This window comes from Mobula hypostoma, chromosome 21 (assembly GCF_963921235.1).
Source record: "Mobula hypostoma chromosome 21, sMobHyp1.1, whole genome shotgun sequence".
Classification (NCBI taxonomy): domain Eukaryota; kingdom Metazoa; phylum Chordata; class Chondrichthyes; order Myliobatiformes; family Myliobatidae; genus Mobula; species Mobula hypostoma.
In genome coordinates this window covers 16,810,176-16,837,786 of record NC_086117.1, presented here as the reverse complement: position 1 = coordinate 16,837,786, position 27,611 = coordinate 16,810,176, and the positions used below count along the sequence as shown (strand labels likewise).

General features: G+C 39.9%; 1 protein-coding gene across 4 annotated transcripts in view; it reads right to left on the bottom strand.

Moving 5' to 3' along the window:
- Window positions 1–27,140, bottom strand: part of LOC134359822 (transforming growth factor beta receptor type 3-like) — a 137,601-nt gene extending 110,461 nt beyond the window's left edge. For 2 of the 4 annotated variants that reach the window (XM_063073523.1, XM_063073526.1), the window contains exons 1-2: window positions 26,355–26,500; window positions 24,306–24,532 (exon numbers count right to left, since the gene is read on the bottom strand). In XM_063073523.1, the coding sequence (XP_062929593.1) occupies window positions 24,306–24,363 (58 nt within the window). In that variant the 5' untranslated portion in view covers window positions 24,364–24,532; window positions 26,355–26,500. Of the gene's footprint in view, window positions 1–24,305; window positions 24,533–25,495; window positions 25,576–26,354; window positions 26,501–26,934 lie in introns of those variants that run through there. The other 2 variants (XM_063073524.1, XM_063073525.1) reach the window with 2 other exon arrangements.
- Between the last annotated feature and the right edge of the window lie 471 nt (window positions 27,141–27,611).

Below are 27,611 nucleotides of genomic sequence, written 5' to 3'. Positions count from 1 at the left end.
TGAAGAAATAGCAATAATTAGCAAGGGAACATGCTGACTTTACCTCAAGGTATTGTAAATGCAAGAGTAAAGATGTCTTATTGCAATTATATAGGGTCCTGATGTGCCTGCACCTGAACACTGCATCCTGTTCTGGTCTCCCTACAGAAGTAAAAATTACTTTAAACATAAAGAGTGCATTTTTTTCTAATGAAGTTGACCACTTCACATTTTTCAATAATATATTCCATCTGCTCTGACTACCTATTCACTTTACACACCCTCACAGGCCTTCCAGACATCCTCCTCAGAGCCTATTTTCCTATTTGGAGATATGATACTGTTACCTTTATCCCAATGATGACATAGTTTGTGAATAACTGGAACCCTTCTGTCAATCCTTGTGGTACTCTACAGCTTCCCAGTCCTAAAATGACCCATTAATTCCTAGTCATTATCCATTTCTCAACCCACATCACTACATTGTTTTCAAAATTAATCTAATAATCTCTTGATTAGCATCTATCAAAAACCTTTTGAAAATTCAAACACACTACATCTGCTAGTTCCCCAACACCTATTCTAACAAAAACAGTATATATGCTTGAAACTACATATAGTGTATAAGATGATTTCCTTTTAACAAATCAATGTTCCCTCTTCCCAATTCTTTCACTATTTTCCTAGAGCTTGGTTTCCACTCCTTAATGGTAAATTAGACCATTTTTGCTACTATTAATATTAGCCTAACTGGTCTATAGTTTCCCATTTCCCTCTTCCTCTTTACTTAAATATTACAATTTCATTTGCTATCTTTATAACTTGGAAACCATTTTAGTAAGATCTTTCTAGGATTTAACTACACTGAACTCCTCCATCTTTGTCATTCTCTTTACTGACCCTTCAATTTAAAAAGATTTTTCCCCCACAACACTTTTCAGCTTTTCCAATATATTTTCAAATAAATAATCTGAAGAATCCATATCCTGTTATATTTGTTCTTAATTGTATAGTTCAGTGTATTTCAATTTTATTGATGCAATTATAATGAATAACATAATTTTACTAAACTGCACCACTAAGTAACGGAAATAAAAATTCTAAGGGTGAACTACAAAAAATAATGCCTAAAGTTACTGATTGTCCTGGGTATGACTCTAAACTGCAACCGGTGATGAGGCTCTGATTGGGGACTTTCAGAGCTTTGGGGAAAGTGGAGTTACCCCTTAGTCATTCATTGCTCCCAAGGCCGCTCTGACCCGGAACGGTAGCACCTGCAAGGGTTCCTGCTCAGGATACGAGCGAAGGGCAATGGCAGATCCGGCAGGTTCAGTAACTGAACTTATGACGGAGAAGGCGGATGAGCTAGGACCTCAAATGTCAACGGCTATAGTACAGGCGGATGAACATTTGGGAAGAGAAATGGCGATTTCTTTAGTTCGCCCAACGGTAGGCAATAGCAAACCACCGTTGCTAGATACTAGGTTTCCTAGAATCTATTTGCTAAGAAAACCATGGTCAAACTCACAAAATGTATCACACAACAACAGTGTCAAGAGGATCTTCAAGACAATTCTGAAGAAGCTTCGCTCAGTAGGGTTGATTCTGGTCAGCAGGGGGTCCCCGACCATCATCAAGCTACTGCTCATAAAATTCAAGTAACACAAAAGAAAATTATTGCCACTTGGAATGTAAGAACCCTATACCAAGCAGGAAGATTGGACAATGTGATAAATGAAATGGAAAGACTAAAGATTAACATCATGGGAATTAGCGAAGTTCATTGGATAGGTGCTGGAGTATGTCAGAATAGAAATAAAACACTAATTTATTCCTGTGGAACATCCCATACTAATGGAGTAGGAATTCTTATGGATGAAAACATGGCAAAAAGTGTTTTAGGACATTGGGCAATATCAGAAAACGTGCTCCTTGTTAGATTCAGAGGACAACCATTTGATTTAGCAGTTATACACGTATATGCACCAACAACAGATGGAACAAATGAGGATATAGATAAATTCTATGAAGAGCTTGAACAAGCAAAGAATGGATGCAAATCTCAAGATATTGTTATTGTCATGGGAGATCTAAATACTAAAGTAGGACAAGGTACTGATGGAAATACCATAGGAAAATTTGTACTAAGGGAAAGAAATGAAAGAGGTGAGAAATGGGTAGAATGGTGCAAGATGAATAATCAGGTCATTATGAATACCTACTTTAAAAACCATCCAAGACGCTTGTGGACCTGGAAAAGTCCAGGTGATTACACTAGAAATCAAATTGACTTTATTACTATAAACCAAAGATTTAGAAATTCAGTGAGTCAATGCAAAACATATCCAGGTGCAGACTATAATAGTGACCATAACCCAGTAGTATGTCATGTAAAAGTAAAACTTAAAAAACGAAAGAAGCAAAAACCTGAACGATCCCTTGACTACTTGCAATTAATTAAAGAAGAAAACTTAAGACAAAAATGTATAATTGAAGTAAGGAGTAGATTTCAAAGTCTAGAAATAGAATCTATAGAAGACGATAGCAATCATGTAGAAATGAAATTTAACTCTCTAAAGGACGCCTTGGTAGAATCAGCAAAGTCAGTGATTCCTAAAAAAGAAAAAAGCACAAAGAATAAATGGATGACAGATGAAATCAAAAATCTAATGGAAGAAAGGAGACGGAAGAAAGCAAATCCTATAAAATATAAGTCCTTAGAAAGGAAAGTTAAAATCTTATGTCAGAAGGCCAAAGAAGAATGGTTAAACCAGGAATGTGAGCAAATAGAAAGAATCCCTATTACTGATCCAAAAAGGTTACATCAACAAATCAAGAATATCACTGGTATAAAACTCCTCTGTTCTTCAGGTGGATGTTTGAAAGCAAAGGACGGTACCGTTATCAAATGGAAAAAAGATGAGATTATGAATAGATGGACTGAGTATATTCAGGAATTGTTTGAAGACGATCAAGGTGAAAAACCAGAAATTAAAAATATTGAAGGTCCAAGTATTTTAAAATATGAAGTTCGTAATACAATAAATAAGATGAAGAAAGGAAAGGCAGCAAGTCCTAATGAATTAGTAATAGAACAAATTATCGCCCTTGAAGATTATGGAATTGAAAAACTTACTGATTAATCAATGACATTTATGAGACTGGAATAATACCAGAAGAGATGAAAAAAAAATCAGTATTTATCACTTTTCCTAAGAAACCTGGAGCAACAGAATGTGAATTACATAGGACCATAAGTTTAATGAGTCATATCACCAAGATACTTCATCAAAGAATTTTGATGACAAGATCTAAAAGTAAGATACAAGCTGAAATAGGTAAAGAACAATGTGGCTTTGTGAAAGACAAAGGTACAAGAAATGCAATATTGATGTTAAGAATACTATCAGAACAAGCTATTCAAGTGCAAAAAGATTTGTTTGTTTTATCGACTGCACAAAAGCATTTGATAAAGTGAAGCACAATAAGTTATTTGAAATATTACAGAAAACTCTAGATCTAGATTCAAAAGACCCCTGCCTAATCAAAAATCTGTAGTGGGAACAAACTGCCGCTGTAGGAATAGATGGAGAAGTGAGTCGGTTTACGAAAATCAAGAGGGGTGTTAGACAAGGGTGCATTTTCTCCCGATTTATTTAATGTGTACAGTGAAACAATATTACAAAAAATAAGAGACTTTTTGGGAATCAAAGTTGGCGGTGAAAACATCAATAATTTCAGATATGCAGATGACACTGTGTTAATTGCAAGTATGGAGGAAGAACTACAAAACTTAATTGATATAATTGTTGAAGAAAGTGCAAAAATGGGTCTATCTATCAATTGCAAAAAGACAGAACGTATGGTGATATCCAAAAAGGAGAATCCTATCTGCAGGCTGAGAATAAATAGGGAAGACATAAAACAAGTACAGAACTTTTGCTACTTAGGAAGCTGGGTGACATCAGATGGCAGGTGCGACATGGACATCAAAAGAAGAATAGGGATGGCAAAAGACACCTTTACGAGAATGAAGAGTATACTGACCAATACTAAACGAGGCATGACAACCCACCTCAGAGTCCTGAAATGTTATGTTTATCCAGTTATGTTATATGGCTCAGAAAGCTGGTCAATATCTAGTAACATGAGGAAATGAATTGTAGCAGCAGAGATGTGGTTTTTGAGGAGGATGCAAAGAATATCATGGATGAAATGAATATCTAATGAGGATGTCATGAACGGAGCAGGCACAAAAAGAGAAATAATGTATGAAATCATGAAAAGGCAACACAACTTCATTGGACATGTGATTAGGAAAGAGGAGTTAGAATGCACGGTAATTATGGGAAAGACTGAAGGGAAGAAAGTAAGAGCAAGACAAAGACAAATGATGATGGAAACAGCAGCCAGAGAACTGGAAATGACCACCAATGAATTGATCCACTTGACCCGAAACAGGAGTGTGTGGGCCATGGCAGTCAAAGCTCAAACTGGGCATGGCACCTGATGATGATGAAAGTTACTGAGGACTTTAAAATCCAAGGACTCAACAATTGAATAAAAACTTTCAATCCAAGCCCTAAAGTCTACAATCATTGTTCATATGTACATGTTGTCCTACACTTCCGCAAGAGAATAAATAATCGACTTTGAATATCTATTAATGCATTTCTTATCCGAGGTAAACAGAAGGCAATATCCATCCCTTCCTGTCCTGATCCAGCTTAATCCTCTAAAATCACTTTATGACACACTAAACCCAATTTTGCACCAAATTAATTTTGCAAAGCTTTAAATTCATATTTATGAACACAGAAAACTTTATTCATATTGTTAAACTATTGCAAACACCATACACAAATCAAGTTTCATCCTTCCTCAAATCAGTACTTTCTTGTTGATGGCTTTATTTAGGCTAGTAATAACTGATTTCCTTTCAGGACAAGAGGATTAGTGCCTGAAGGCTCAAAGATAATTCTAAAGTAGAGTTTTATCCTCTCCTTAATTGTAAACTTCAGAAGGAGAAGAACAATACTTGATTGAAATCTGTCAAGGATTAAAGCTGAGTTTTTTTCCTAACAATTAAGTCCATTGGTTTTATAATCTCTTGGAAAAAGCATGGTTGATATTTGTTGGACATTTTTATAGGTAGATGAAAAATGTTTGAAAATTATTGTGATAACAAGTATGCATAGTAGTGGTTCAGGTTCAAGGATAGCTTCTACTCCACCATTATAAAACTGTTGAATGGGCCCCTTGTATGCTAAGATGGACCTTTGACCTCACAATCTGCATGGTCATGGCCTTGTACCTTATTGTCTGCCTGCACTGCACTTACTCTTCATTCTACTATTTTGTTTCCCTTATGCTAACCTCAATAAGATATAGGAGCAGAAGTAGGCCATTCAACCCATCGAGCCTGCTCCACCATTCAATCATGGGCTGATCCAATTCTTCCAGTCATCCCCACTACCCTGCCTTCTCCCCATACCTTTTGATGTCCTGGCTAATCAAGAACCTAAATATCTCTGCCTCAAATACTCCTAATGACTTGGCTTCCACAGCTGCTTGTGGCAGCAAAATCCACAGATTTACCACCCTCTGACTAAAGTAATTTCTCCACATCTCTGTTCTAAAAGGACGACCTTCAATCCTGAAGTCATGCCCTCTTGTCCTAGACTCCCCTACCATGGAAAATAACGTTGCCATATCTAAGCTGTTCGGGCCTTTTAACATTCAGAATGTCTCGATCCCCCCTCATTCTCCTGAACTCCAGGGAATACAGCCCAAGGAGCTGCCAGACATTCCTCATACGGTAACCCTTTCATTCCTAGAATCATTCTCATGAATCTTCTCTGAACTCTCTCCAATGTCAGTATATCCTTTCTAGTGTGGTCTCACGAGTGCTTTATAGAGCCTCAACATTACCTCCCTGTTCTTATATCCTATACCTCTAGAAATGAATATCAACATTGCATTCGCCGCCTTCATCAACGACTCAACCTGAAGGTTAACCTTTAGGGTTTCTTGCACAAGGACTCCCAAGTCCCTTGGCATCTCTGTATTTTGAATTCTTTCTCCATCTAAATAATAGTCTGCCCATTTATTTCTTCCATCAAAGTGCATGACCATACACTTTTCAACATTCTATTTCATTTGTCACTTCTTTGCCCATTCCCCTAATCTATCTAAGTCTCTCTGCAGGCTCTCTGTTTCCTCAAAACTACCCACTCCTCGGCCTATCTTTGTATCATCGGCAAATTTAGCCACAAGTCCATTAATCCCATAGTCCGGATCATTGAGATACATCGTAAAAAGCAGCCGTCCCAACACCGACCCCTGTTGGACTCAACTGGTAACTGGCAGCCAGCCAGAATAGGATCCCTTTATTCCCACTCTGTTTTCTACCGATCAGCCAATTATCCACCCAATATACTGATGTGATGAACGATCAGTATGGATGACATGAAAAACAAAGTTTTTTTTCTCCCACCTTACGTCAGTAGATGTGATAATAATAAATCAATTTACATTCTGGAGTTAGAGGGTTCTTTTCAGGGAATTCAATGAGATGTGAAGAATTTCACCGAACACCTACTGTTAGTTACAGGAGACTTGCCTAGGGTATGTAGTGTTCAGTATGAAAAGAAAATAGTTAGGCCTGAATGGGGACAGCAATGGTAAAAATGATATTTTCTTATCATACTTTTCAGAGAGGAAACCAAGGCAATTTGGACATGTATACTCGATATAAAATTTACTTTCCTGCAAACATTGTCAATTAAATTTATAATGAAACAGGATGAGCAAGAATTCTAATTATTATATTTTCAAAAGCAACCTTTGCTTTCTTTGTTCTCTCCATTATTCATAAAATGCGTCAAAATAGTTTTATTGCAGTTATAACATGTACTCCAAAAGCTGTACATCTGAAGTTGATTGTCATATTTTCTAACAGAAATCAATCTTTAATCATCACACAAACCAATCTTCTGTCCTTGGACTCACTTTACACCGCACGCTGGCAGAGCAGTGCTACCAGGATAATCAAGGACACAACCCACCCAGCCAACACACTTTTCGCCCCTCTTCCCTCCAGGAGAAGGCTCAGGAGCTTGAAGACTCGTATGGCCAGATTTGGAAACAGCTTCTTTCCAACTGTGATAAAACTGCTGAACGGATCCTGACCCAGATCTGGGTCGTACCCTCCAAATACCCAGACCTGCCTCTCATTTTTTTTGCACTACCTTACTTTCCATTTTTCTATTTACTAATTTTTACTATTTTTAATATTTTTAATATTTAATATTTGTAATCCAGGGAGCGGGAAGCGCAGAATCAAATATCGCTGTGATGATTGTACGTTCTAGTATCAATTGTTTGGCGACAATAAAGTATAGAGTATAAGGTAACAGAACTTTATTTGATTTCTTAAAAGGGCTTAAATAAATTTAAAAGCTTGATATATGGAATTACAGACAGAAATAAAAACTCTCCTCTTAAGGTTTTCTATGTTATCCTTTCTGATATTTTAGATTTATTTGTTTGACTCCACTTTCTGGTAACTATACTGTTCAGATATATCCTCCCTTATTGTTCCCATTCTAGAAGTGTTCTTAATTCTACTTGCTCTTTCCAGAAACCTTTCAATTTGTTATTCTATATGTTTTGTTTAATTATTATGGAACTTATCAATTCATTCATGGTCCATCTCATAATTTTGTATTCAACAAATATCATAACTATAGATATTAACTTGTGCTGAGAAGTGGTATAATAGGGGAGGGAAGAGTAATGGAGATGGCAATTGAAGAGGAAGAGCCTAGTACTGGCACTCTGGCTTCTATGAAGACCACAAAGTAATAAAGCTACTCCTGGTTCACAAAGTAATGCCAAAATTGAAGAAACCAACCTCATTCAGTAGTACTGCACTGGTGAAGCAAATACCATAGTAGTGTCTATTGAAGCCTACCAAATTACTGTGAACTAATGAACTGTTGTTTATTGATTAAAGGATTTTCTGTCTCAGCAATTTATTTACATGTCTTCCAAAACCTGGGAAGCCTTCAAGGTTGAAGGGATCAGATAATTTAAAGTTATGAGAAAGGATGACTGAAATTGTGAATGTTCAAACACCATTTTTATTTCAAATTTCTACATCTTTTGTTTAACTATTATGGAACTTATAAAGCATACATGACTACTATATTTGTAGAATCTGAATATTTTTCTATTTTATTGAGTTCACATGATTGTACATGTTTGGTATGCTCTATAGATCTGATAATAGTTAAATATAATTTTCCAAATTAAAACGATTTCTATAAATGTTCAGATACAGAAGTGATTTTTACCCCTAAATGTATAACCAAGAACATGGATAAAAGGCAAATAAATAGGAATAAGTGGACAGATTGTCAGGAGACATGATATAGACATGTTTCTTGGTTCTGAACAGAAGATATAGAAATTGGTTTAGATCTAACCCAGAATAGCACTGGAGGCTTTAAACCACAATGCAAGGCCAGACTGCGCTATGTTTTATAATGAATAACATTCATAATTTAATATTTTAGAACTTGTATTATATCCATCTCAAGGTTGAAGAAAAGGAACTTAACATATCTACTTAAATGCCAGATTTTGGTACATCCACAAAAGGTTAGACCCCGTCTGACTGGTCAATATTGCTATATTGCAAAGCTTCAACAATAATTGTACAAAAAAATTTAGCTGCTGCAGAATCAATAAAAGGAAAGAATTATGTTCAATTAATATTCTGGAGACAGTACGAGGATAAAATTCAGAACATCAAATTAAATAATAAGAACTACAAAAATAAATACAAGCAATGAATTACATTGGATAAAAAATGTATGGTGAATGGCATACTGAGTTCTTTAAAAATTCTGCAAAAGAAACAATTGGCAACCTTACTTTATGTGAGCCTTCACAGTAAAGGAGAGGATGCAAAAGTAATCGGATCCCATATATTTGGCAGTGAGTTTCAAATGCCAGCTCAGGCTGAATGCATGCTCCCTCACTACTAAATTGGCTTGCATTGTGATGGTTTATGCATAAGAAGCAGGTGCAAAACTTGCCAATATCCACCTCCATTATTTAATTTTAATTCTACTGATAAATGTTTAAGCAATGAATAAAATACTTAAAAGTCCAAGAACTTTTAAATCTGATTAAAAGAAACAAAATAAATAAGCAAAGATAATCACAACTCCATGTTTTGAACAGAGCAATTCTGTTCTTGTATTCAACTGTTACTCGATAAATGGGTAGTGCTGCTGGGGCATTAAACAAGACACCAGGGTGTGAACCATAACTTGATGTGTAAATATAAAACTCAAAAAAACAAGGCGAGACTGGCTGGCAACAAGCAGCACCAAAATGTCTCCCAACTGGCTAAACATTAAGATCCTTATCTCCATTTGTCCTCAGCGGGTGCTAGTTGGCCGTGATATTACAAATGCTGAACAAGGATAAATTCCCTTAAGAAGCAGCTGAAACACTGATTGTCATATTGAAACTAAAGCAAGTTTAATTTTTATTGAGATTAAAAATAACGGACTCAAACAAAAAGTGATGAGTTGTGGGAAGTGTTTCCTTTTCACACTAGATGGTAGAATCTATAAGGATCAGTGCAAGAACTAAGTGTTTTTTAAAAAAACTATTTCAATATCAAGACACCTATATAAAGTGCAAAATGTAAAATTTGCGTGTGATACCAAACTTGAAAATGTGACAAACAACAAAAATGATACTAAGTGGTTGCAACAGGACACAGACAAAAAAATAGATAAACCAGAAATGAGCGAGTAAGTGGCAGATGGACTCTATTAAAGATAATTATCAGGTGATGTATTTTGGAGAAGGATTAGAGGGGAAGCACTGTAGACTTAATGGCAGCAAGGACTGGTAATAAAGCTCAATGCCCATGAACATAGTAGATGCAGAAATGATCAAACAAAATAAAACTTGCACTATGGCTATAAGAGTAGAATGATGAAACGTGCTGAGTTGCTTTATAAAAAGTAAGCATAGACTCAATGAACCAAATGATCTCCTACAATGCACAACAACAAAACACAAGAAATAAATGAATGGCAAGTTATGTAATAGGTTAATTTGGTTACAGTGCATTTATTAAATATCTATGTATGGATGCAAGAATAATGATTAAGACTGGTATTTATTTATTTTCCATCATCAATTATAAAAACTGATGGTTAGCCAATGCCTCCTTAAACCACTATAATCTGTCTGGTAAAGGAATTCTTATAGGAGCTGTTTCATACTAAATTCCAGGACTTAGACCCAGTAAAATGAAAGGATAGCATTAGATTATTGATTCACTGCAGTGGAGCCCGGGTCCTAATGCAAGGCATGATTCATTTTTTTGGACAATTTAAACATTAGCCCAGATAGATTGAAAAGGCAAGGTGTCGAGAGTTGGACAAAGTTGGATTGCTCTGGGTCCTGGGCTGATTTGGAGAGGTTGAGAATAGCTTCTTTGGCAATGAAATCTAGGACTGGAGCAATAAACTGGGGACTTAATGATGTTAAGCGTGTGAGACTGCCTCCGGCTGCTGTGCTTCATGACTGTGAAATTTGCGGTGGTTTATCCCTCTAATATGATGAACTGAATACTGAGGCTTTGGGCCTACTCCGGGCTGCTCTAGGGATTTGGATCAGAATGCTGTTGTTGTTGCTCGCTTCTGTTGTTTGCATGATTTGTTTTTTTTCCTCTATGCACATTGGGGGTTGGTCTTATTTTTTTTAAATTGGGATCTTTCGGGTTCCTTGCTTTGCAACTGCCTGTAAGCAAACAAATCTCAAGGTTGTATAATTTATACATTCTTTGATAGTAAATGTACTTTGAATACTTCCAAATTAAAATAGTATGCAAAATCAAGAATTTGCAGGTGGTGTTGCGTGCTCTTTTAGAAGGACAGAAGTCCAGAAGTCTAGAATTTGAAAGGCCTGGAAGGTAATTGGAATTCACTTTGTAGAAGGTACACAACACATTCACAATACTTCAGTGATAGTGAGAGTAAATGTTTGGGATAATAGACAAGGTGTCAGTCAAACAGACTGCATTGTCTGGAATGGCATTAAGTGCCTTGGATATACTGGAGTTGCAATCATCGAGGCAAGAAAAGAGTATTCCGTTTGAGTAACTATCGCCTTCCCGTCAACTTAAACCAATCTAGCCATTCTCCTCTGACCTCTCTCATTAACGAGGCATGCCGTTCACTGGATGTTTTTTGTTTCTCGCACCATTCTCTGTAAACTTTAGAGATTATTGTGTGAGAAAATCCAAGAGATCAGCGGTTTCTGTACTTTAGAGAATATAGTGCAAGAAAATCCCAAGAGATCAACAGTTTCTGAAATACTCAAACCATACCGTCTGGTACCACCATCGATTATTTCATGCTCAAAGTCACTTAGATCACACTTATTCCCCATTCCGATGCTTATCTGAGCAACTGCTGAACTTCTTGACCATGTCTGCATATTTTTCTGCACTGATTTGTTGCCACATTGGGTAATTAAATATTTCCATTAACAAGGTGTACAAGTGTACCTAATAGAGTGGCCACTGAGCACATGTTGCCAATTCAGTTATTCTTGCAAAGATCCCTTCAATAACATCTTCAACTCTTATCCCTTATACCCGACTAGCTTAATCTACAAATGTCAAATAGCAGGGTGACACAGTCAGATTGAGAAGGATGAAGTCGATTTCTAACTATCTCATTGTAGCACTTTCACTTTGGCTATTTGCGCTGTACTTTTTCTGTAACTTCAACAATATATAATCTGCATTGTCTTATTTTTACTTCCTCAATTAAAAATGTATGGCATGATCTTTCTGAATGGCATGCAAAACAAAAATCTTTTCACTGTATCTTGAAACGTGTCACAACAATAAATCAATGATAATAATTATCACAACTTACATCCATTAGATGCCTGCTTCAACATACCTTAGAGGCAGCACCAAATCCAGATGAAGAATCTCAATACAAAACATCAACTATTCATTTACTTCACAGATTACTTTTTAATATGATCAAGGTTTCTGTCTACCTCCCTTAAGAACTGAAGTTCATATTCCTATCATCCCAAGCAAAAAGACTTCTCCACATTCCAGTTAATCATTCCGCTAATTACTCAAAGTCTATGATTGTTCAAGGAAACAAGTCCCTTCTATTTATTCCATCAAGGCCCCTATTCTTACTTTGTCTGCATAGTTAGAGACCCATTGGGCGTAATATGAAAGGAAGCCCAGGCACCTTTTGAGGGCTCTGAGGGTATTGGGAAGAGGGAGTTCCAACAGGGGGCGCATACGGTCGGGGTCAGGGCCAATGACTCCATTCTCCACGACACACCCAAGGATAGCAAGTTGGGTGGTCCCAAATACACACTTGTCCTTGTTATAGGTGAGGTTGAAAGATTTGGCCGCTTGGAAAAATTTTTGGAGGTTGTTGTCGTGATCCTGCTGGTCGTGACCACAGATGGTGATGTTATCCAGATATGGGAACGTGGCCTTCAGTTGGCACTGGTCCACCATCTGGTCCATTGCCCTCTTGGAAGACAGATACACCATTCGTGACACCAAAGGGGACGCGCAGGAATTGATAAAGCCTGCCGTCCGCCTCGAAGGCAGTGTAAGGGCGGTCCTCCCGGTGGATGGGGAGCTGATGGTAAGCGGATTTTAGGTCTATGGTCGAGCACACCTTGTACTGTGCTATCTGATTGACCATATCCGCGATGCGGGGTAGAGGGTACGCGTCGAGCTGCGTGAACCTATTGATGGTCTGGCTATAGTCCACGACCATCCTATTCTTCTCCCCGTTCCGAACAACGACCACCTGTGCCCTCCAAGGACTTGTGTTTGCCTCAATGGCCCCCTCCCTGAGCAGCCACTGCACCTCCGACTTAATGAAAGCTCTGTCCCCGGCGCTGTACCTCCTGCTTTTAGTTGCCATGGGTTTACAGTCAGGGGTCAGGTTGGCGAACAGCGGTGGGGGAGGGATCCTGAGGGTGGAGAGGCCGCAAGTGGTGTCGGTAGTGTGGCAGTTGGCATGATGTTGGGTGGGATGCGCGGGCCGGTGTGTGTGTGTGGTCAGTAGCAGGGTACGTGACATATCTCTACAAAACAGGGGATTTATGACAGTAATTGGCGGGAGGGGCCCATCATACTTCATTGTCATGCTTTTCAGGTGGCTCTGGAAGTCCAACCCCAACAGCACAGGGGCACACAGTTGAGGCAAGACCAATAACTTAAAGTCCCGATATTCTGTGCCCTGCACCACTAGCGTCGCTGTACAACCCCCCCGGATGTCTGTTGTATGCGACCCGGAGGCCATGGTGACCCTCTGACTTACCGGCCGTATCATGAGTCCACAATGCTGCACCGTGGCCGGGTGGATAAAACTCTCCGTGCTGCCTGTGTCAAACAGGCAGCTTGTCCTGTGCCCCTCCACCAGGATGTCCATCATTGACCTTGCAAGCTGGTGGGGAGCGCTTTGGTCGAGGGTCACGGAAGCCAGGGTGGGGTCGCTGTCTTGGTCCGGCGCGGTGGGGTGGCCCGTGAGCACCCGTTGGTCGTAGGCAGTGGGAGGTGGCACCAACCAAGATGGCCGCCCCCATGTCTCGCACATGGTGGCGGCGTGCAGGGAAGATGGCGGCCCCCATATCTCACACGTGGTGGCAGTGTGCAGGGAAGATGGCAACCCCCACGTCTCGCACGTGGCGCTGCTCGATCCCGCTCGCGGTTTTGACTTACAGACCTTGGCGAAGTGGCCCTTCTTTCCGCAGCTGGAACAGGTAGGTTGTCGGGCCGCGCAGCGTTTCCGGGGGTGCTTCTCCAGTCTGCAGAAGTAGCACTTCGCGGACTCACGACTGGCTGCAGCCGAGGTCGATTCGCCGGCGGGTTGCGGGGTCTGCGGCGCCCACGAGGCCATCGGGGGATCGCGTGCCTGGAGAGCCTCAGAGTTATGCAGAGCAGCCTCCAACATATCAGCCAGCTCGATCGCCGAATTTAGGGTAAGATCAGCTTTTTCCAGCAGCCGCTGGCGCATGTACACTGACCTGGTCCCCGTAACGAAGGCGTCTCTCACTAGGAGTTCTGCATGCCGCGCCGCCGTCAGCTCCTGGCAATTGCAGGCCCGCACGAGTGTCTGTAGGGCCCGGACAAACTCAGCACTCAATTACCCGGACCGTTGTTGCCGTGTTGCTAAGCGATGCCGAGCATAGACGCTGTTTATCGGCCACAGGTATTGTCTTGAGTGCGTTCATCGCGCCGTCATAGTTCGGCTGGTCTCTGATCAGCGAATAAACCCGTGGACTGACCCTGGAGAGTAGAACTCTGCGCTTCGCTACGGGGTCGGTCGCTTTAATCTCCTCTAGATACGCTTCGAAGCAGGCCAGCCAGAGTTCGAAAGCGTTTCCAGCGTCAGGCATTTGCGGATTGAGGTCTAATTTGTCTGGTCTCAGAGCCTGTTCCATGTTTTAAAATGTACAGCGAATAAAGTTGAAGCACCTTCAATTACTCCAAAAGACTGAGGTTTGGTAAAATACTGAAAGGCTTTTATTCGCTGTACAATACGACCTCCACAGTAAGTGTCTGCCCCCGGACTGAGGGGGAGGGGCAAGGTGAACACCTTTATACAGGATTCTGTGGGAGGAGCCACAGGGGCAGTCAGCAGAGGGGTGTGTCCAGACAGGCAACCGAGTTACAACATATATACATGGTTTACCACACGGGGCATAGGAATATAAGAAATAGGAGCAGAACTAGGTCATTTGGCCCGCCAAGCCTGCTCCACCATTCAATAAGATCATGGCTGATCTGGCTATGGACTCACCTCCACCTCCCTGCCTTTTCCCACTATCCTTAATTCCCCTACTCTGCAAAAATCTAGCCAACCTTGTCTTAAATATATTTACTGAGTTAGCCTCCACTGCTTCATTGGGCAGAGTATTCCACAGATTCACCACTTTCTGGGAAAAGCAGTTCCTCCTCATCACCGTCCTAAATCTACTCCCCCGAATCTTGAGGCTATGTCCCCTAGTTCTAGTCTCACCTACTAGTGGAAACAACTTTCCAGCCTCTATCTTATCTATCCCTTTCATAATTTTATATGTTTCTCTAAGATCTCCTTTCATTCTTCTGAATTCCAGTGAGTACAGTCCCAGGCAACACAATCTCTCCTCAGAGTCTAAGCCCCTCATCTCTGAAATCACTTCTGAACTGCCTCCAAAGCCAGTATATTCTTCCTCAAGTAAGGAGACCAAAACTCCACCCAGTACTCCAGGTGTGGCCTCACTAGCACCCTGAACTGTTGCAGCATAACCTCCCTGGTCTTAAATTCAATCCCTCCAACAGTGAAGGCCAACTTTCCATTTGCCTTCTTAATAGCCTGCTGCTCCTGCAAACCAACCCTTTGAAATTCACTGACAAGCACTCCTAATACCCTCTGCACAGCAGCATGCTGCAATTTTTTAAACACTTAAATAATAACTGATCTTCCATTTTTCCTTCCAAAGTGAATGATCTTGCATTTACCAACAAAGTACTCCATCTGCCAGACCCTTACCCACTCACTTAACCTATTTATATCTCTGTGCAGACTCTCTGTATTTTCTGAGCAATTTGCTTTTGACTCAATTTAGTGTACGCTACACTCAATCCCCTCTTCCAGATCGTTAATGTATATTGTGAACAGTTGCAGCCCAGCACTGACCCCTGCGGCACACCACTCACCACTGATTGCCAACCAGAGAAACAACTAAGTATCCCAACTTTCTGCCTTCTATTAGTTAACCAATCTTCTATTCATGCTATTAAATCACCCCCAACGCTATACATCCTTATCTTATTGGTAAGTCTTTTATGCAGCACCTTACTGAATGCCTTCTGGAAATCCTAGTAAATTACATCCATCTGTTCGCCTCTATCCACTGCACTCTTTACATCTTCAAAGAACTTCAGTAAGTTTGTCAAACAGGACCTGCCTTTTCTGAATCCAGGCTGCTTCAGCCTGATGGATCCATTTCTTTCCAGATGCCTCACTATTTCTTCTTTAATGATAGTTTCAAGCATTTTCCCAACTATAGATGTTAAACTAACCGGCCTATAGTTATTTGCCTTTTGCCTATATCCTTTTTTGAACAGTGGCGTGACATTCGCCATCTTCCAAGCGGACAGGACCTGCCGGGAGTCCAGAGAATTTTCGTAAATCATCACCAAAGCCTCTACTATAACTTCCGCCATTTCTTTCTGTACCCTGGGATGCATTCAATCAGGACTAGGGGACTTATCTATCTTCAGGCCCACAGGTTTCCTCAGCACTACCTCTTTAGTGACAGCAATTGTATCGAGGTACCCACCTGCCATCACATCCATAACATCTCTCTCTGGCATGCCAGAAGTGTCCTCCACTGCGAAGACAGACACAAAATAGTCATTCAAAACCTCTGCTATTTCCTCAATACCCAATATCAATTCCCCCTTCTCGTCCTCCAAGGGACCTACATAAGCTTTAGCCATCCTTTTTCACTTTATGTAATCATAAAAACTTTTACTGCCCATTTTTATATTTTGTGCTAGTTTATTTTCATAATCTAGCTTCCCTTTCTTTATTGCTTGCTTAGTGGTAATTTGTTGCTTTTTAAAGTTTTCTCAATCTTCCAGTTTCCCACTACTCTTGGTGACTTTGTATGCACGAGCTGTTAGTTAGATGTCTTCTTATTTCCTTAGTTATCCAGGGCTGGCTCTCCCCACCTTTACTGTCCTTGCTTTTAACTGGAATATACTTTTGTTGAGTACCGTGAAAAATCTCTTTGAAAGTCTTCCACTGTCCTACCATATAGCCTGTGTTCCCAGTCTACCCTAGCCAAATCATTGTAGTCTCCATTGTTTAGGCATTAAAACACTGGTTTTAGACTGAACTATTGCACCCTGCGCTTGTCTGAGAAACTCAATCATACTGTAATCACTCTTTCCAAGAACAAATGGAGTTGAGTGAAGTTATCTCCTTTGGTTCAAGAGCTTGGTGGTTGATGGGTAATAAGTAGTCCTGAACCTGGTGGTGTGGGTCCTGAGGCTCCTGTACTTCCCTCCTGATGGCAGTGGCGAGAAGAGAGCATGGCCTGGATGGTGAATGTCCTTGATGATGGATACTGCTTTTCTCCATGTAGATGTGCTCAATGGTGAGGAGGGATTTGCCTGTAATGGTCTGGGCTGTACGCACCACTTTTTGTGGGCCTTTCTGTTCAAGGGCACTGGTGTTTCCATATCAGGTAGTGACGCAACCAGTCAATATACTCTCCAATTCACATCTATAGAAGTCTGTCAATGTCTTAGATAACATGCCAAATCTTCACAAATCTCTAAAAAAAAACGTAGAGGCCCTGCCGTGCTTTCTTTGCAATGGCACTCACTTGCTGGACCCAGGACAGATCCTCTGAAATGATAACAAAGAGGAATTTAAAGTTGCTGATCTTCTCCACCTCTGATCCTCCGATCAGGACTGGCTCATGGACCTCCAGTTTCCTCCTTCTGAAGTCAATAATCAGCTCCTTGGTCTTGCTGATATTGAGTGAGAAGTTGTTGTGGCACCACTCAGCTAGATTTCAATCTCCCCCTTATATGGGTATGGTCATGCACTTTGGTAGAAGAAATGAAAGGGTTGATTATTTTCTAAATGGAGAGAAAATACAAAAATCTGAGATGCAAAGGAAGAGACTTTGGTGTCCTTGTGCAGGATTCCCTAAAGGTTAATCTGGAGGGTGAATCTGTGGTGAGGAAGACAAATGCAATATTAGCATTCATTTCAAGTGGACTAGAATATAAAGGCAAAGATGTAATGTTGAGACTTTATAAAGCACTGGTGACTACTCATTTAAAGTATTGTGAGCAGTTTTGGGCCCCTTATCTTCGAAAGAATGTGCTGAAACTGGAAAGGGTTCAAAGGAGGCTCACAAAAATGATTCCAGGATTGAATGGCTTGCCATCAGAAGAGCGTTTGATGGCTCTGGGCCTGTATACACTAGAATTCAAAAGAATGAGGGGTGACCTCATTGAAACCTATTGAATGGTAAAAGGCCTTGTTAAGAGTGGATGCGGAGAGGACGTTTCCTATGGTGGAAGAGTCAGAAACCAGAGGACACAGCCTCAGAAAAGAGGGTGTCCTTTTAGAACAGAGATGAAGAGGAATTTCTTTAGCCTGAGTGGTGAAACTGTGGAATTCTTCACCACAGGCAGCTGTGGAAGCCAAGTCTTTATATATATTTAAGGCAAAGGTTGATAACTTCTTGATTGGTCAGAACACGAAGGGATATGGGGAAAAAGGCAGGAGATTGGGGCTGGGGAAAATTGGATCAGCCATGATGAAATGGCGGAGCAGACTTGATAGGCCAAACGGCCCATACATCTTATGGTCTTATGCTGATTCGTCACCACTTTTGATTCAGCTCACAACAGTGGTGTCATCAGCAAACTTAAATATGGCATTGGAGCTGTGCTGAGCCTCACAGTCATAAGTATAAAGCAAGTAGAGCAGGGATCTAAGCACACAACCTTGTGATGCACCTGTGCTGATGGAGATAGTGGAGGAAATGTTGTTGCCAATCTGAACTGACTGGGATCTGCACGTGGGGAAATACAGGTTCCAGTTGCACAAAGCTGTATTGAGGTCTAGGTCTTGAAGCTCATTGATTAGTTTTGAGGGGATGATAGTATTGAATGCTGAGCTGTAGTCAATGAAGAACATCATGATGTATTCACTTTCACCGTCCAAAGTTCATGGATTGAGTGAAGAGCCAATGAAATAGCAACTGCTGTTGATCTGCTGTGTGCATTATTGCTGGGGACACTAAATAAAGTTCAGGAGCTACAAACAACTGAAGCCACATCCACCTTAACTGCCATTACTAAATCTTGATTGACATAAGCTAACATAGTACATGGGGCCTGCAGTCAATATTCCACTGTACTGCCATATCTGGTGGTTGTGTTGTCCAGGTTAAGCAGGCCTACAAAAAAACAAGGAGATATAACCTGGTGTGTGCCAAAATTGACAGGTGGTGTTTAGATAAATGTGCTGGATAATTAAGAATTGGTGTGGCTCTGCCTTTGACTCCTCCATTGGCTTAGTATCTAACTCAGACTTGAGTGCAACAGACTGTTAAATGCCAGATAATCAAGCTTTTACAGAGTATTCCTCCAATTCTCTGCATGCTCAATTTCTCACTTATCAAACAAGGCAGAGTAAATGAAATCATTTATAAACATACTTTAAGATAAATATTGGTCACGGTTTTTGCAAAGTCACAGCATAATAGAAAACAACATTACAAAATATACAATAGGATTAAGTATAGCTATTTAAAGGCAAAACTATTCAAGAGTGCAAATGCAAATTTATGAAGCTGAAATGATGCCATCTTTTCCGATGTTAATAATTAAACTATACACAGGATTGTTCTGGAAAACCTTAAAGGATAGAATATGCCGTATACATATCTTGTCTAACGAATTTAGAATTCTTAATGAAAAAGACATTTAAGAGGATTGATCAGAATCAGGTTTATTATCACCGGCATGTGACCTGAAATTTAAGTAATAAAAGTGGCATCGACTGAAAAGTTATATTTAACCAGAAAAATCACCAAAGTGGCAATGATGATCACTATTGCAATGTTGGAAACATGACGCCAAGCTCTGACAAAACCACTATGTTTTATATCACATAATTTGAGGGAATTATCGATCAAGAAACCAAAAGAATTTTCATGCTTTTCTTCAGGAGATCTTTAAAACTCAAGACAGATCTTTAAGATAACTGTTAACATTACAATTTGCTTTGCTTTAGAATCAGAAAATACTCCTCGAGTCATAAACAAAAGAAATGCTAAAATTCAGAGCAACACCCATGAAATTCTGGAGAAACTCAGCAGATCCAGCTATGGAGAGGAATAAACAATTGATGTTTTGGCATAAAACATTGATTATTTATTCCTTTTCATAAAGGCTGACATCCCTAGAGTCACTAGAATTTAAAAACAGAGGTGTTCTCATTGTAAGCAACAAAAATACAGAGACAACTGGTCAAGAGGCTGCTGGCTATGGATGGAGAGAACAAGCAGGGATCAATCTTAATAGCATTCTGGAACTATGATGCAGAAATTTATTCAAGGCTGGGAATGAAAGTTTTAAATATTAAGGAAATCATGGGATATGGGTTTGACAAGACTCGGGATGTTGAAAACAGCAAGTTTTGTTGCATGTGAGTTTCACTGAAGTTTAAGCTGATTATCCATTGTGTGAATGCTAAAATTAGAGTGGAGAACTGAGGCTTTTGCTCATGATGTTTCAGTGAGAAGAGGTGGAGGCCACTTTGGATTGGCCACTGCATGAGTGAGCTAGTGGAAAAGTCTAAAATCTGAGTTTTGGTTCAAGAGACTTTGGCAAGGCAGCACAGGCGAGTAGGTTGCAAAGGTCTTTTTTAAATAGTATTTAACAGAAAAGACAATGAATTACAACAAATTAAATAAAATAGGGATATAGGGATACAGGATCAGGTGATGTTTTGTAACTACATGATGTAGGAACTGGTGGACCCTATTATGGCTTCTGGTGATGATATGTGCAGTATATGTTGGCTGCTCAAGAAACTCAGGCTGAAATTTGATGATCTGAAATCCAAACTTCAAATGCTGCAAATGTCACACATCTGGGCAGGGTGGGGGGGAGGGGTTGCCTGAGCACCATGTTTCAAGTGGCAGTCACACCATTTAGATTAAAATTTCAAGGTTGGTTTATGTCCAGGGATAAGAGGGTGTGACTACAAGTAGGGCAGGTAGGTGGATCCAAGAGGTAGTGCTGAAGGAGCCTTGAGCTTGTCTAACAAATCTGAGGTTGTTGCTCGCTTTGAGAATGAGAGTGGTGGCTATAGGAAAGATGAACAACCGAACCATAGCACCATGTTTCAGGGAGCAAATGCATTTGTAATTGGGAATAGTATAGAATAGGCACAACACTCTGTTGGAAGGATCAAGAGCCCTGAAGATTGTGTAATCTGACTGGTGCCTGGGTTGTATAAAGTAAAAGAAAATGAATGCAGAAAGGGATACAGAAGTCTCCAGAATAAAAATAAGACAATAAGTTTTGAAAGAGATGAGAATGTAACTTCAGATAACATGAAGACAATAGTTGAAAAGGATGGTGAATACAGGACTGAAGGTGTTTTATCAGAATGCAAGCAATATACATAATTACGTAGATGATCTTGTAGCGCACTGAGAAATTGGCAGGTATGACACTGGGTGAGTAGTGGCTGAAAAAGATCACAGCTAGGAGCTTAACATCAAAGGATATACATCATAGCAAAAGAACAAGCAAGTGGGAAGAGGGAGTGGGATGGTTCTGTTGGTAAAGAATTAAATCAAATCTTTTGAAAGAAGTGCCATAGCATCGGACGATGAAGAATCCTTGTGGGGAGAGTTAAGAAGCTGCAAGGGTAAAGAGACTCTGATGAAAGTTATATACAGGCCTCCAAATAAATTACAAATAGGAGATAGAAAAGGCATGTAAAAAGGGCAATGTTTGCTGATCATGGGGGATTTCAATGTGCAGGTAGATTTGGAAAATCAGGTAGGTGTTGGATCCTAAGTGAAGGAATTTGTAGACACCTACGAGATGGCATTTTAGATTAGCTTGTAGTTGAGCCCACTAGGGAAATGATAATTCTGCACTGGGTGTTGTGTAAAGAACAAGATTTGATTAGAGAGCTAAAGATAAAAGAATTATAGGATGCTGTGCTCATAATCTGGTAGAATTCACACTGCAGTTTGAAAGGGAGAGAGAGAAGCTAAAATCTGATGTATCAGTATTACAATGGAGTAAAGGGGTCTACAGAGAAATGAAAGAGGAGCTGGCCAAAGTTGATTGGCAGAGGAAACTAACAGGGATAATGGTAGAATAGGAGTGGCTGGAGTTCCTGGGAGTAATTTGAAATACATAGGTTTGACTCATCCCAAAGAAGCAGCATTCTAAAAGTGAAGATGAAGCAACAAAGGCTAAAAAAGAAGCAAAGAAGCAATAGAAAGGACATACAATTAGTGGAAAGCTAGAGAATTGAGTAGCTTTTAAAAACCAACGGAGGCAACTAAAAATGCAATGAGAGAAAAAATGAAACATGAAAATAAGCCAGCCAATAATATAAAAAAGATACCAAATGTTTTTCCAGATATATAAAGAGCAAAAGAGAAGTAAAAGTGTATACTAGACTACTTTTAGTAGTCTAATAATGCTGGAGAGACAGTAATGGGGACAAAGAAATGGCACCCGAACTGAAGTAGTATATTGAATCGGTCTTCATTGTGCAACATATCAGTAATATGCCAGAAATTCATAAGGATACAGAACTGACAGTAGACATTATTACTAAGAAGATGCTTGGGAAACTCTGAAGGTAGATAAATCACCTGGAACAGATGGACTACACTGAAGAAGGTAGCTGAAGAGATCGTAGAGGCATTAGTAGTGATTATTCAAGAATCACTAACTTCTGGAATGGTTCCAGGGGACTGAAAGATTGAAAGGTCACTCTGCTGTTTAAGAAGAGCGGGAGGCAAAAGACAGGAAATTATGGGCAGTTAGCTTAACTTTAGTAGTTGACAAAATATTTGAGTCCATTATTAAGGAGGTTATGAGATACTTGGACATACATAATAAAATAATCCAAAGTCAGCATGGTTGATTTAAGAGAAAACCTTGCCTGATAAATCTGTTGGAATTCTTTGAGGAAATAACAGGCAGAATAGACAAGGGAGAGTCAGTGTTAACTTGGATTTTCTGAAGGAATTTAACAAGGTGCTGCACATGAGGCTGCTTAACAAGGTAAGAGCACATGATATTACAAGAAAGATACTAGCATGGATAGAAGATTAGCCGACTGGCAGGAAGCATAGAGTGGGAACAAAGGGGACCTTTTCTGTTTGGCTGTGGGTGACTAATAGTGTTCTGCAGAGGTCTGCATTGGGTGCACTACTTTTCACATTATATGTAAATAATCTGAATGATGAAATTGATAGATTTATTGTCAAGTTTGCAGATGATACAAAGATGGGTGAATGGTTAGGCAAGGTTGAGGAAGCAGAGAGTCTGGAGAAGGACTTGAACATGGTAGGAGAATGGGTAAAGAAGTGGCAGATGGACTAACCGTAAAGAATTATATGGTGATGCCCTTTGGTAGAAGAAATAAAGGCACAGACTATTTTCTAAATGGGGAGAAAATTCCGAAATTGGAGTTGCAAAGGGACTCGGGATTTGTCATACAAGATTCCCTTAGGGTTAATTTGCAGGTTGAGTCGATAGTAAGGAAGAAAAATGCAATGTTAGCATTTATCTCAAAAGCATTGGTGAGACAGCATTTGGAGTATTGTGACCAGTCTTGGGCCCCATATCTAAAAAAGGAGGTCTAGAGGAGGTTCACGAGAGGGATCACAGGAATAAAATGGTTAATATATGAGCCTATACTCACTAGGGTTTCGAAGAATGAGGGAGCATCTCATTAAAATCTACCAAATATTGCTAGCCCTCGATGCAGTGGACAGGGAGAGCATTTTTGCAATAGTAGGAGAGTCTACGACAAACCTCAGAATAAACAGATACTGCTTTAGAACAGACATGAGGGAGAATTTCTTTAGCCAGAGGGTGGTGAATCTGTGGAATTCATTGCCGCAAATGACAGTACTGGCCAAGCCATTGGGTATATTTAAAGTATATTTAAAGCAGAGGTTGTCAAGTTCTTGATTTGTACGGGTATTAAAATTTACAGGGAGATGGCAGGAGAATGGGGTTCAGAGGGAAAATAAATCAGGCACAATCAAGTGGCGAAGCAGAATTGATGGGCCGAATGACCTAATTCTGCTTCTATGTCTTATGGTGATACAAGACACTTGGCCGACTTCTATGATTACATTCACATAACAATGAGGAACATGCTAATAGACAAATGATCTAAGGCCTTACTATATTTTGATGCAAGAATTTTCTCAGCTTTAGATTCCTCAGCCTGAAAATAGAAAGGTGTGGTCATCCAACCATGCTCGAAAATTTGTAGTTCAGTTCTTTGTAATTTGGGACAGCTTCAAATGGTGAAGGTTCAGCATTTTGAAGAAAGTTACATCAAGTTAATGCCCAGCTGTTCCACTGACAATCATTGGTTTGGTATTTGTGTAATAAAAAAATGTTTACTCACTGTTTTCATAATAAATATTTGACATTAACTTACCTGCTTTATTTTGAGATCCCAAAGCAATCAATAGGATTAATAGTAAAATTTTCTCCATGGTTGTCTCTTTTATTTTGTGAATAATTCTTCTATCCTGTATCTAGAAAGTAATACACCTTAAGATGCTTTCTCCCACTGAGAGATATATTGCGAATTCAGTTTAGGAGGAACCTTGAAATATCTGAAGAGCTTACTCCTCAATTCCAGTCTCCCGAAAAGTTAGAAATCTGTCAAAAATGTAAAAATACAATTAACTCTTGCTAAGATAAACCTTGTCCTCTTCATTCGAACTCTATATCAACACATAATGAATATCTTCTAGAAATCCACAAGATCAGCAGCACTTTTCATAATCTGACTTATATTTTGGGTGTAGACTATAAGGATTCATACTACAATGTAAATGTTGTACATTTTTCCTAATATTGTGACAGTAACAGAAAATGCTGGGAAAATTCAGCTAGTCAGGCATCATCTGTGTAAAGAGAAACAATTAACATTTTAGGACCAAGACCCTTCATCACAGCAAACTGAATGCTTAAGTTTTTGATCGGAAATATTAACTCTTCCACAGACACTGTCAATCTGCTGAGTTTTTCAATATTTTCTGATTTATGTCAGGTGTCCGGAAACCGTCATTCTGTTTTTCATTTTTGCAAGCTCCTTCAAATTAATATGAGCATAAAGTCAATTATAACAGCAAATCTCCGAGAAGAACACAAGAGGCTGCAGATGCTGGAATCTGGAACAAAGTGCAAAACGCCTGAGGAATTCAGCGGGTCAAGCAGCATCTGTAGACTTTGTGTGATGATCATCATCGAGAACCTCTATATCCACAAATGCTGTTTGATCCGCTGAATTCCTCCAGCAGTTTTTTTTTGCAGCAAATATCAGGGCGACTGGAAGCTATAATATTGATTACTGATTTCATAAATTGTCCGGGATTATTTTTCTAACGCTGTTCTGTAGTGCTGTATCGTCCCGAACATCTGCGCAAAAGTTAGTCCATTCAAATGCTAAATAACCCAGTTTCTCATTTAACAATGGATCTAGAAACTCGAGTCTCAAAGCCGCCGAAACCTTTTTCCTGAACATCAACTAGGCGCAAAAAAAAACCATCCTGAACGGGGATTGTGAAAACCGTGGAAAGATAAACTTCAGCATTTATCTAGTCTCCCCACTTCACATACAATGAAATGATTTTCTCTGTCCGTAATGGCGAAACTACAAGGTTGCCCCCGAAGAATCCACGAGCGTCGCAGAATATCTTTCTGCACTTCTAACACAGACAAATTAATCATAGCGGAAAGGATGACATTTCATGGTGTCATGCGAGCAAATCATGGTCTAGTCCAAATTAAAAGCAAAGGCTCCATCAACTGGTCAAACCATCCTTCAATAACTTCTTTAAAAATCATCATGCTCATCGTCATCGTTTCAACTACTTACACAAATCTCCGCTGTACGATCGTACTGTCAACATTAAAAAAAAGTATTACCGGCACCTGCATTCATCAAGGACAACCATACTTGGGTGGTTCCGTGGTTTTTACAATAAACTTCATTTAACTTACACAGAAATAATTCACTCAGAAAACTTGAAGGATACTACTAAAAGTAAGTTAGTTTAAAAGATAATTGTTTTCAGTGTTTGCTACGGCCTGTTTATTCATTTTAATCTCGGTTGGCGAACACCGGATTTTGATTTAAATTCCCAGCGAAAAAAAACTCACTTCTTAAATCTACGACATCCTCCTTCCTGAATATATGTACACTACCCAAGTATACACAGAATTAAACCGGAGACAAATCCCATGATTTATAAATAATTCGCTTATATTGTACATTTCCCATCAGCACAGCAATTATGATTTGTAATACAATCGGTTCTAATTATGATGAATACTGTTGAAATTTTAATCACTGAAATTTGCCAAATCTTCTGAAAATATTTGAAATACGAGCAAACTTCAAAACTAAAACTTTATTTTTAAACAAAATATATATTTAAAGTTTCTACAAACTTAGCCCCAGCAACCTATGCCTTACCAGATGTCAACAGGTAGTTGACAGAGACATTTTCTTTCTCGTATTATTGCCGAGTGACGATGGAAGACTTAAAGTTATCCCTTTAACTCAAAAAGTTTAATCCCTGAGTAAACCTTCAAGTCTTTTTTCGCTTTGAGCAAACACAATACGAGTCTGTCCTTTCAAATAATTGGCAGGCTGATTATCGAATCGAAATTTAATAACGGAGCTATGACCCGCCTCTAACATGAAGGCTTCACCAATAGGCACCAAGATTGGGTGGGCTCAAAGCCATACGCTATAACGTCGCCACGGCGAAAGCATCAACAGGAAAACGGGAATCATGTTCTTGTCAAACATCCACAAGGAACAGAGAAAAAAAGTTTTCCGTATAGTATGTCAATTAGGACCCTTTTAATTACTTATAAGGATAAAATAATAATTATGACTTGTGCCATTTACGATTCTTCATAAATTTTAAAGCTAGGCATCGTTATTTCCTGATATCTGTTCTTCCTACTTTGTTGTAGAACTGAATAATATATTGCAGTATTGACAAGGACGGCCAGTAGTGAAGACAAGTTATAAAAAATAATCTTACCTCGAAATAATCAAGTTAAGAATTCCCCAAATTTTCTTTTTATTTCCTGCCCTTCCCTTCGAGAGAAATTTAACGGTCTGAAATGGCGGTAGTGCAGGCGGTGTTTTTTTTCTCTCCACGCCGGGATAGGATTTTCCTGTTCACTGCCTCCCTTTCGTCATGCCCTGTGTGTAAACTTGTTTTTCTCCTTCACCTCCTGTCTCGGAAAAGGCGAGGGAGGAAAAAAAAGTCTCCAGCCGGCGCCGGGAAATCCGATTGGAGCCGCGTCGCGTGGGGACTGAGAGGCGCGGGGGAGGGCGGCGACCGTTGGGGGTGCGGGGAGGGCAGCGCGCGAGGTGACGGGCAGGCGGGCGGACGGTCGCGAGCCGTGGGCTCTGTGGAAGGAGGAAACGGCGGGGATGGGGGAGGATGGCGACGATGGGGCAAGAGTTGGGTGGAATTGAGAGATGGGGAGCTAGGGGAGAAGCTGGAGAGTTTGGAGGAGAGAAATGGGGGTTGAGGGAGCAAAAGTTGGCATGGAGGGGAGAAGAGGGCAACAGTTGGATGTTGTTGGAAGATGGGGAGCTAGGGAAGAAGCTGGAGAGTTTCGAGGGGATTAAGGAGCAAAAGTTGGCATGGAGGGGAGAAGTGGCATGAGATGAGGGGAGTAGAGGGCAACAGTTGGATGGAGCTGAAAG